Source organism: Tasmannia lanceolata, unplaced genomic scaffold, assembly GCF_043159265.1.
Source record: "Tasmannia lanceolata isolate RefF3 unplaced genomic scaffold, GAP_Taslan_0.1 ptg000002l, whole genome shotgun sequence".
NCBI lineage: Eukaryota > Viridiplantae > Streptophyta > Magnoliopsida > Canellales > Winteraceae > Tasmannia > Tasmannia lanceolata.
Genome location: NW_027518679.1, coordinates 31,771,487 through 31,783,360, shown reverse-complemented (window position 1 = coordinate 31,783,360; position 11,874 = coordinate 31,771,487). Strand labels below are relative to the sequence as shown.

Genomic DNA, 11,874 nt, shown 5'->3' with positions numbered 1-11,874 from the left:
ATATTGATTTGCCCGGTGGATTTTCTCAACAAGTGATGTCAGAGCTGTGGTTGGAACGATCGTTGAGGTCGAGTGGAGTGATTGTGGGTGTTGTAGTTGGATCGCGGTTAGAACAGTCTTTGGGAGTGTAAAGATTGTCCATGAAGATTCTTGTTTGAGGTGGAGTGCTACACCGAGAAGGGCGAAGTAATCTGAGATGGCGGTAAAATCAAGTTCTACCCAGTTCAACATCAAAAGATTTGATCGAAAAGGTAGTTTCACCCTATGGAAAATGAGGGTGAAGGACATCCTAGTTCAACAGGGATTGGCTATGGCGTTGAAGGGTAAAGATGGGATGGCGGAGAAGATGACGAATGCTGAGTGAGAAGACATTGATTCGAAGGCGGTCAGCATGATTCGACTATGTCTGGCAGATAGCGTTATGTTTAACGTTATGGAAGAAGATGAAGAGCCAAATATATGGAAGAAGTTGGAAAAGCTTTACATGTCAAAAAGCTTGGCCAACCAGTTGTATCTGAAGCGATAATTGTACGGGCTGAAGATGTAGGAAGGCAAAAATCTTTTAGAACACATTACGGTGTTCAACGGGCTTGTGAATCAACTTCACAAGGTTGGCGAAAAGTTGACGGAAGAAGACAGGGTCCTTTGTCTTCTTACTTCACTTCCTGATTCGTATGACAACCCATGGTGACGACTTTATTGTGTGGGAAGGATATGATAAAGTTGGAGGAAGTCACGACATAACTCTTATCAAATGAGATGTGGAGGAAACCTGTTATTGGTGAAAGTGAAGAGCATGGGTTGGTTGTTCATGGTGGGAATCAAAGAGGAGGGTCGTGTGACAAGGGATCAGGAAAAGGCAAGTCAAGATCCAAGGTCGGCGGAAAGGGTGTGCAATGTTACCGTTGCAAGGAATATGTCCACATCAAGCGGGATTGTTCGAAGCAAGCTGACAAGGCGGACAATGGTTTTACAAGTACGGTGGTGGTTGCAACGGATGAGCAGAGTGAAGTGGTTGGAGACGTTCTCATGATCTCCTTAGGTAATCACACTTCTTATGGTGAGCGGATTCTAGATTCAGGGTGCTCTGTTCATGTATGCTTCAAGAGGGAATATTTTGAAACGTTCAAGGAGACAAGGTCGGGTGTAGTGTCCTTGGGTGATGTGTCTACTTGTGACGTCACCGGAGTTGAGACGGTGAAGATTAAGATGTTCGATAGAGTGGGTCGTACTTTGGGTGGTGTGGCATATGTCCTAGAGATACGAAAGAATCTAGTATCTCATGGCCGGTTGGACTCCAGGGGTTGCAGGCATTCTACTGTTGGTGGAGCCATGAAAATTACACGTGGGTGTATGGTTCTGATGAAAGGAAATAAGTATGGCAAATTATATCGTCTAGTAGGGGACATGGTGACTAGTGTTCATAAGATCTCGATGGCTAGATGGAAACGGAGTGGTAGCGCGTGCATACATCGGGTCTCTTTCGCAGTTGGTGGAGAGACGGGTTTCCAGGTTGCAAACGATATGAGAGGATGACAATACCTGCGTTGGGGAGGATGGATCGAGATCCCTCTCCAGAGTTGACTAGAGTCAAAAAAATGGTAGCTACACACGTGCATTGCCGTGTTGATTGAATCGAGAGGAGTCAGAATCAGGATGATTCGAGGGGTGTGTAGCTGGTACTTCAGAAGGCCAATGGTAGTTTGCGGTGATAGCAGACTGGTGATGACATCAACAGAAAATCTTCAGGTGGCTGGAAAATAAGCCAAGGTGGAGATTGTTGGAAAGTTGCCTTATTTCCCACGGTGGTCGTGGGAAGGCAAGGCAAAATAGAAATCTCTATTTTGTAGGTTTTGGAAATAACCTAGGTTTAAATTCTCTCTTCATCAAGAGAGAGGTGTGGAAGAGCAAGAATAAAGGGGTGTGTCTGTTGCCTCTTGGGGAATAGAAAAATAGAGAAGGGAAGAAAAAAGAGAGAAGGGAAGAAAAAAGAGAGAAAGAGAGAAAGAGAGAAGAAGAAAGAGGACGTGGGTTTCTTCTCGGGGTTTTCTGTTGGGGTTTTTCTTGGGTTTTCTCTTGTGGGTTTCTCTCGGGTTACTCTTGTACGGTCTTGTGTTTGAGAACCAAGGAAAGGGTTTTGGGTTTTGGGTTAAATCCATTGTAATCCTTGCATATTGCTTTTTCTCGTAGTGGAAGATTATGTTTCTCGCCTGTGGAGTAGGCTTGGCCGATCCACGTAAATCTTGGTGTTCGTCTTGCGGCTTGTTTACTTTTATCTTTTCCATTAATTTGTGCACAATTTAATCAAATTTGCCCCGTGGATTTTCTTAACAATGGTCTTTATCTTCTAAATAGGAATCCGTTTTAGAAGTGTTTTCCATAACAATAATACCTGAAGAAGAAGGAGCTTCTTCCACTGTTTGTAGTCAGTGACCTAGAACATGTTCTTCGAGGTTTTTGCTTGCATTACAAAGACCCATCATTTTACTCCCATGCGTTGAGCGGGTTGGGCCCGCCATTCCATACTTAGGTTTTGATACAATAGGGTCCACCGTCTCTACCCAAAACCCATGAGTATAGTTGGCCCACCATTTTACACCCGTTTTAGAAGTGTTTTCCATAAAAAAAATACTTGAAGAAGAAGGAGCTTCTTCCACCACTGTTTGTAGTGAGTGACCTAACATGTTCTTCGAGGTTTTTGCTTGCTAGTAAGACCCATCATTTTACTCCCATGCATTGCATGGGTTGGGCCCACCATTCCACACTCAAAGTTTTGATACGATAGGGTCCACCATCTCTACCCAAACGCATGGGTATAGTGGGCCCACTATTTTACACCCATGAGTGGGCCCACCATCTCCACCTAAATCCATACATAGGGCGGGTCCACACAATTTTGCATCATGTTTTGATAGGGTGGGTCCCATCAACTCCACTAAACCCATGCATTAGGTGGGGCCCAAAATTTTACCTCCTGATTTAGTCTGAAACCTCGTAATTACCATGTCGCGTAGCAACAAAGGCAAAATAAATGAAATAAATAAGAAGAGGGCCCTTCGATCACCATCATAAGGAATAGAATACTTCGATCTCGTTCAAGTCGAGTTTCTCATAGCAAAACTGGAAAATACTCAAAGTTCTTCAAACACTCAAAAGCCTAAAGGCTACATTTCATTAAATAAGTCAAAGAAGTTCATTACAATGTTTTCATAATATCTATTTATAAGAAAAGAAACCCTAAAAGCTAACTTAAGGTCTAAGCAATAAATCTCAACCATCCATCTATCTATCTAAATTAACTTAAATAAAAACTAAAAACTTGACATAAATAACCCTATAATAGAAATCATAATATCTATTTATAAGAAAAGAAACCCTAAAAGCTAACTTAAAGCCTAAGCAATAAATCTCAACAATCAATCTATCTATCTAAATTAACTTAAATAAAAAATAAAAACTTGACCTAAATAACCCTAGAATAGAAATCCCGTAGTAGACCTATACCATGCATGTCAATCGACCATAACTTTGTCAAATCACGTTCAAATCTAGGGCTCTTTAGATAGGTTATCGAAAAACCCTTCCAATAACACCCAAATCAAGCCAAACAAGCAAGATTTGACACCTGAAAAGAGTAAGCTACAAATAAAATGACGAAAATAGAAATTGAAGAATAAGAGGTACTCATTCCCACACCATGCGTTCTTGGTGATTTCCATCCGCATCATCTCCTTTTTTGACTGGGTGAGTCCCAAAATCGGTAAAAGGGTAAAAAGATACTTTTATAATTTCCCAAATTAAATCAAGGTTTTTACCTTGGTTAATTTTTGTCATTTCAAATATAAGGATATTTTAGTCATTTTACCAAAAAAAAAATAAAAAAAATCTACCAGGGGTATTTTGGTCAGAAAAATCAATGACAATATTGTAAATTCACTCAAGTAGGAGCCTTTTTTTTCAAAAACCCCTCTTCTTATTTTGTTCCCGCTGGGTGCAGAGTGCATCTCTCTACTTCTCTCAATTTCTGCCCTTTTCTCTCTCTCTCTCTCAAATCCAAAGAAAAGGACCCCTCAAAGTGCCCAATTTCTCCTCCAGAATCCTCAGAGTAAGTTCTCTCTTGCTTTTTGTATTTTCCTCCCTTACGTTTGCATTTCCTTTCTCCTCTCTAAACCCTTTATTTTTCCATCTAGGGATTGTTATTTTCCTCTTTGAAGTGTTATTTTGCTTTAGGGTTTCTAGGATATTGAAAAACTAAGCATGTTTTGAACATGTAAGCAGATTTTTGTATTTTGTTAGTGTTTTCTCCTTCGTTTCCTTGTTATTATTTCGCTCTTCGGCTTGGAGAGGGGTTTTTGCTTTTGGGGTGTTTTAGTGTGATTTGGGTATTCTAGGGTTTTGTTTTTTGGCGTCTGGTGTTTGATTTTTCTCTTTTTTCGATTTTGATTTTAGGTTTTGTTGTATTTGGAATCCAGGGTTTGAGTTCTAGGGTTTGTGGGTTTTCTCGGATTGGGGTTTGATTAAATAAGTTTTGGAGAACTAGGGTTTCTGGGTTTTAATAGAGTGGGGTTAGATGAAATAAATTTAGGAGAACTAGGGTTTCTAGGTTTTCTAAAAGAGGATTAAAAAAAAGGTTTTCTAAAAGAGGGGCCGTACTTCTGTGGTGCTTTGGTTGAATTTATGTGGTTCTGGGTTGTGCTTTTTTGTCCGGTGGAGTTTGCCTTTGTTTGTTTGCTTTTGATTCTACGCTTTGTTGTATTTGGAATCTAGGGTTTTGGGTCTTTTTTGTCGATGATTGGATGCAATTAATGTTGGGGAACTAGGGTTTCTGGTGTTTCTCTTAGTTTTGACTTGTTTAAATTGGGGCGTGGACAATTTTATTGGTCAAGCAAAGCTTTCCCAGTTGAAGTTCCCACTTATGTTGATTTGGGTTTTTATTTATTATATATATGAGAAAAGTGTTGGACGTTTTCCTCTCTCTCTCTCTCTCTCTCTCTCTCTATATATATATATATATATATATATATATATATATATATATATATATATAGAGAGAGAGAGAGAGAGAGAGAGAGAGAGAGAGGAAAGTGTTGGTGAGCTTAAGCTCACCAAACTTATGGTGAGCTTAAGCGCCCAATCACATTGGGGCCTACTTTGTTAGGATGATCCAAAGCATTCATTTGAAAGGCCCTTACATAGATAGGGTGTGTACCAAAAATTAGCTCCATAGGATCATCCTAACCCATCCATTTGTGGAGGTCAAAATGGACAGACATTATTTGTCCACAAATCTGCCCATTTTTGTTCTCCACAAATGGAGGGGTTAGGATGATCCTATGGAGCTGATTTTTGGTACACACCCTATCTATGATAGGGCCTTGCAAATGAATGGTTTGGATCACCACAGAAAATGTGGGACCCATGTGATTGGGGCGCTTAAGCTCACCAACACTTTCCTCATATATATATATATATATATATATATATATATATATATATATATACTAGTAAAAAACGATGCACGGGCCGACAAAGAACTGTACGGACCACATCATAGGTTGATCCAAACCATCCATGTGATGGAACACAACATCAATATGTTGTGCCCGTAAAATCATTTCCATAGGCTGACCCTAGCCCTTCAATCTATAGAGGTTCCCATAATTAAAAAAGCATAAAGGGAGGGGGGTAGGATTGAAATTATGTGGCTTTAATGGGTGCCTTTGTTAAAAAGCATAAATGAAGGGGTAGGATTGAAAATATGTGGGTTGAATGGGTGCCTTTGTTAAAAAGCATAAATGAAGGGGTAGGATTGAAAATATGTGGGTTGAATGGGTGCCTTTGTTAAAAAAAGTCAAAAAAAGTGATGTGTAATTCTCATACAATTTTGGGAGAAATTCAAATAATTCTCTCATTTTCTCTTTTGCTATATATATATACTAGCAAAAAACCGGGCCGACAAAGAATTGTACATAACACATCATAGGTTGATCTAAACCGTCCATGTGATGGAACACAACATAAATAGGTTGTGCCCGTAAAATAATTTCCATAGGCTGATCCTAGCCCTCCCATCTATAGAGGTTTCGATAATTGTTGTTCCTCTTAAGGTGCCAAGAATTCGTCAATATTTTTACAGGTGTCCTGCATTCGTAATATCAAACTTTCCGTAATTTGACCCGCATATAGTGAATTAGGAAAAGTAGTTCCTGATTTCCAACCCGACTAGGTTCAACCCAACCCAACCCGATTTGCAATTTCCTCAACCCGACCCAACTTGATTTCCAATTCGGGTTGGGTTGGGTCGGGTTGACCCGATTTGATATGGTACCAATTGTTGACCACCTCACCTCATGCCGGGTTGTTTTGGATTTTGAGAACCAATAGTGAGTCACCAATAATAAGTTTTTAACTCACAATCGGTTCTTAAAATCCAAACCAAACAGGGACTAACAATTAACAAAGGAAAATTTTATCCGCACTACTATATTTTGATGATCACACTCCTCACTTTATTAAAGTACGGTATGGCCCGCACCATAGGATTATCCAAACCGTCCATTGTGGATTGTGGAGACTATTTCAGTGTTGAAAAAGAAAAACACATATACAAAACTTCTTCAGATGGAACCCAAATTTGGGTTTCGGGTCGGGTTGGGTTGCCCAACAACCCAACCCGACCTGACCCGACTCGATTTCCAATTCGGGTTGATTTTTCCAACCCAACCCAACCCGATTTGCGAAAAAGCTTAACCCGATCCAACCCAAATTCGGGTTGAACCCGACCCGCATGGGAACATCCAAGTAATAATGATGGTTTCAAATTATATATAGTGCTAATGTCCTCACTACCATATTTTATAATGGTACTACTTACCGTATTTTGATGATTGCACTCCTCACTTTATTAAAATGTATGGTATGGCCCGTACCATAGGATGATCCAAACCGTCCATTAGATGGGCCACTGCCTACATAGGTTGTGCCCCAAAAATAATTTTCATAGGTTGATCTGAACCCTTTGATCTATAGCGGGTTATATGTTGATCCAAACCGTCCATGTGATGGAACACAACATCAATCGGTTGTGCCTGTAAAATCATTTCCATAGGTTGATCGTAGCCCTCCAATCGATATAGGTTGATCCTAGCCCTCCAATCGATAGAGGTTTCCATAATTGTTGTTCCTCTTCAAGTGCCCGGAATCTGTCAATATTTTGCAAGTGTCCTGCATGAGTTTTTTGGTAATTGTCATAGACAGGTACCCTGAGTCGGTACTTTTCGTATGTAGATTACGATTTTACCCTCAAATAATTTCTCATAGAGATAGATGTTAGATATCAGCAAAGGGGTTAATGGGAAAAGAGTAATGCTGATGTGTAAATCTCATAGAAAAAGAAAAGAAATTCCTTTTCTCTCTCTCTCTCTCTCTCTCTCTCTATATATATATATATATATATATATATATATATATATATATATATATATATATATATATATATATATGTCAACTGAATTTTGAATTCTAGATTTCTGTTAGATAGTGAAATTTGTGGGAATATATGTATTTTTTAATCGGTTTTTGCATGCCATGGATAGTGCACTTCTTAATTTATTTTTTCCCTTTCCCCTATGTTTTACCTTTTTTTCCCATATTTTTTAGAGGGTTTTAGATATGGTTGCTAGGAATGTTTTTCGGTTTCGGGTAAATTAGTATTACTTCATCATGAAGGCAATTTTTTATTATAGCTTTTATCTGTCAACATGTGAAATCACAATGCTGGTGTTGTCCTGTTTTTCTTTGTTCTCTTGCTTCTTTGTTTACTTTCATGTTATTCTTATTGTTTTTTTTTTTCTTTATCCGGTGTTGAAATCTTGAAGCCACTTTTTTTTCCCTTGGCTGAATTGGTGTTAGAATTTGATGTAAAATGCGAGAAGATGTGTGCACTGACTTTAAAATCTTGGTTTATTTGAATTGCAGCAGTTGTTATCTTTTGGCGGAGGAGAATTCTTGTGGTACGTTAAGACAGGCAATGCATTGTCTTTGACATGCATTTTGTGAACTCAAGGGAACATGCGAAGAAAAAGTAGGTTTTTTGGTGTTACATACTTCACGTGAGGGAATTTGGGGTCTTGCATACATCACGTGAGGGAATTTGAGTCGGATATTCTTTAAATATTAGATCAGCAATGGAGTGCAACAAGGAGGAGGCTATTAGAGCCAAGGGGATTGCCGAGAAAAAGATGCTAAGTAAGGATTTTTTGGGGGCTCGAAAGATTGTCCTAAAGGCCCAACAGCTCTTTCCGGATCTTGAAAACATCTCTCAGATGCTAACTGTATGTGACGTGCATTGCTCTGCGGAGCTCAAGGGCGGCATGCTTGAGATGGATTGGTACGGGATTCTTCAAGTGGAACACAATGCCGATGAAGTGTCCATAAAAAAACAATACCGAAAGCTCGCTCTACTACTCCATCCTGATAAAAACAAGTTCGCTGGCGCAGAGGCTGCCTTTAAGCTAATCGGGGAAGCACAGAGAGTGCTTTCGGACCCCACCAAACGGTCCCTACATGACATGAAGAGAAAGATTGCCACTAGAAATCCTGTTCCAAGGCAGCCTCCCCAGCCAAAGAGTAATTCTAATGTTATGAGACCACCTGTTCCGAACAATTTTACAGGTCATTTCCCGCCACAGCAGCAGCAAACACAAGCCTCATTTGCCAACGGGTCAACTTTCTGGACAATCTGTCCTTTTTGCGGTATAAAGTATCAATATTACAGGAGTATTTTGGATAGAGCCCTCCGTTGTCAAAGTTGCTTGAAGCCCTTCATTGCACATGATATGAATGTCCAAGGCGCTCCACCGGGGTCGAACTCAGCATTTCCATGGAATCAATTTCCAAATCCTCAACAGAAGGTGAATCGGAGTCAAGATGCTAATAAAGTGGGTCAGCAAAACAGCACTGGGAACTCCTCTGGCGCTCAATTTCAAGGGAATGTTACCAGAGGGGCTCCAGTGCCACCACCCTTCTCAGCTGAAAACAAAGTCAAGGTTGAAGTGGGGAATTCCGAGGGCCCCAACCGGAGATCACAGACAGTGAAACATTCGCAAAATGCTAAACCGAAGAAGAGACGGAAGGTGTCAGTAGAATCTAGTGAAAGTTGCGGTACTGATAGCAAAGAAAATGATCAGAATGCTGAAGCCACTAGTAGCCGCTATACACGAAGGTCAGTGAGGCAAAATCACAATGTTACTTATAATGAAGGTGTAAATGATGACGATGACTTTGCAAACCCTCCAAGTTCCAAAAGGTCAAGGAACTTTGGGTCATTTGGTGTTGCAGGTAAGGATGGTGCCGTTTCAGAAAATGATGCTAGTAAAACAAAAGAAACTCCAGTTTCTGAAGAAAGCTTACCGAATGGAAAAGAAGAGGCTGAGAAATATGAGAAAAATGGATCAGAGCAAGCAGGGGTGGATGAGGAAAAGGAAAGCTCGAAAGATGAAGATGATCTAGAGCCTATTGTCTATCCCGAACCAGAATTCTATGATTTTGACAAGAGTAGAAAAGAAGAGAATTTCGCAGTGGGTCAGATCTGGGCGCTCTATGATAATTCAGGAGGCATGCCAAGATTTTATGCTAGGATTAGCAAGCTGCGGTATTCACCAGAGTTCAAGCTGAAGATCACGTGGCTAGAATTCATTCCCAATTTTAAAGATGAGAACGAGGTTAACTGGGCGGATGCGGATTTGCCTATTGGTTGTGGGAACTTTAAACATGGGGGGAGTGATGATGATTTAGAATGCACTATGTTCTCCCATTTGGTTTCTTGGGAGAAAGGTACCCTTAGACGTACCTACAAGATATATCCTCGAAAGGGTGATATTTGGGCTCTCTTCAAGGGCTGGGATATCAAATGGAGCTCAACCGCAGACAAGCATAAACAATATGAATATGTAATTGTAGAAGTCCTTTCTGAGTATGCTGAGGGGACTGGCGTTAAAGTTTTATATTTGTTTAAGGTGAAAGGATTCACTAGCCTCTTTCAGCGAAGGGTAAATGAGAAAATGTACATACCACAAAATGAAATGTTCAGGTTTTCCCATAAGATACCTTCTTATAAGGTGAGCGGGGAAGAAAGAGATGACATCCCCAAAGGATCCTTTGAACTTGATCCCCTTTCTGTGCCTAATGGCCTGGAAGAGTTTCCGCCTTCCTCACTTTCTGGCAATGTCAAAGTTGATGTTGAAATTATGGATGAACAGACCAATGGTTCAAGTTATAAATATGCAAGCGTAAAGGAGACACCTGAGAAGTGCGATGAGCCAATTGAGAAGAATGTTAGGGAAGAAGAGAAGGTGGATAATGGAGTCTGTTCTCGGATTATGAACGGGGTTTATGAGAAGAAACACAGCCAGGCAAATACAAGTCAATGTCTTGCTAATGAAGGGATCAATTTGGAGAGTGTAAAGGGATGTCTTGATGGCTTTCCTGACAACAAACCTGGTGAACCAAGTGCTGCCAATTGTCGGGTAGATGACACAAAAACCAGCCCTAGTGATGCCATTGAAGGCCATAATTCCATTCCTTCAGCATACGATTGTCCCGATCCCGAGTTTCACAATTTTGAAAGAAATATACATAAGTTTCAGTTGGGTCAGATATGGGCAGTGTATAGTGACGAAGACGGGTTGCCTAAGTACTATGCACGAATAAGGTCAGTCGTATTATCAACTTCTAAAGTGCATGTAACTTGGCTCGAAGCTCGTCCCATGTCAGAAGAAGAGACCCGGTGGTCCCACGACCTACCTGCTGGCTGTGGAACTTTCCGAATTGCTTCTACAAAGAAGAACCTTGAAATTGATTCATTCTCTCACCAAGTAAAAGCAATGCCAGCTTCTGAGAAAAACACGTACGAAATATTTCCAAGGGAAGGTGAGATTTGGGCAATATACAAGAATTGGAGTCGTGGAGAGGCTCTTCCCGATCTGGACAACTGCGAATATGAAATGGTGGAAGTCCTCAAAGATACTAATTCTGGGTTCAAAGTTATTGGTTTGGTAAAGGTCGAAGGTTATAATTCTGTTTTCAAACAAGATGGCGCCACAAAGGAGATATCTCGGGATGAGTTGCTTAAATTCTCCCATCAGGTTCCCGTTTTTCGGCTAACGGAGGAAAAAGGTGGAAAGCTGAGAGGCTATTTCGAACTGGATCCTGCGTCAGTGCCCATTATTTTCTTCTGCGGGCCCACAAACTGAAAACTGGGTGCTATGTTATATCCCATCCGGCATGCCAGACACATTGATGTAATGTATTTGTTGGCTGAAGTTTGGAGAAAATCATATGAAATCAGGCCACTTCACTTGTATTTTTGAGACCCAGAACTTTGGTTCTGTAAGTTCTGGGAGGACTTTCTAATTTGCTCTTGGAAGTACGTAACCTCTTACGAATCTCAGTGAGGTGCTTCTGATGTATAGCCTCAACGATGATCGGTGTGTTTTGTTATGGAGTTTTCAAATAGATGCAGTGAAGGCAGCTGAATGTGGGATTCTAGTCGATTTTCAGCTTGCAAGTGGGTTATCTCATTGGTTGTAAGAGGTAATATGTAGCGTATTGATTTACTAATTTCACTCTTGGTTGTGATCCTTTGCATTTTAGGCGCCTGATGTAAATGTGCACCTTTGGCATTTTGAGAAATTGCTGGAGGGAAGCTTACTTTTTTGCCAACTTGAACAAGGTGAACTTGTGCCCCTTCGCATTTACCTCTCCAATGCTTGTGGTGCATTTAATCTTTTTTGTCTACTTATATTTTCTTATGTAGTGTTTCTTAGTAGTGTATCTAAAGTTCTAAACATTCTACTTTCAACAACTGCATTTTCG

General features: G+C 40.4%; 1 protein-coding gene across 2 annotated transcripts; it reads left to right on the top strand.

Moving 5' to 3' along the window:
• The first annotated feature begins 3,966 nt into the window (after positions 1 to 3,966).
• LOC143869772 (uncharacterized) lies at positions 3,967 to 11,832 on the top strand. 2 transcript variants are annotated; one of them, XM_077376331.1, is made up of 2 exons: positions 3,967 to 4,105; positions 7,978 to 11,832. In XM_077376331.1, the coding sequence occupies exon 2, from the start codon at positions 8,187 to 8,189 to the stop codon at positions 11,250 to 11,252; it is 3,066 nt and encodes a 1,021-aa protein (XP_077232446.1). In that variant the 5' UTR covers positions 3,967 to 4,105; positions 7,978 to 8,186; the 3' UTR covers positions 11,253 to 11,832. The 2 variants fall into 2 exon arrangements, with proteins under 2 accessions (XP_077232446.1, XP_077232451.1); XM_077376336.1 differs by having other exon boundaries at positions 3,992 to 4,105; positions 7,981 to 11,832.
• Positions 11,833 to 11,874: the final 42 nt, after the last annotated feature.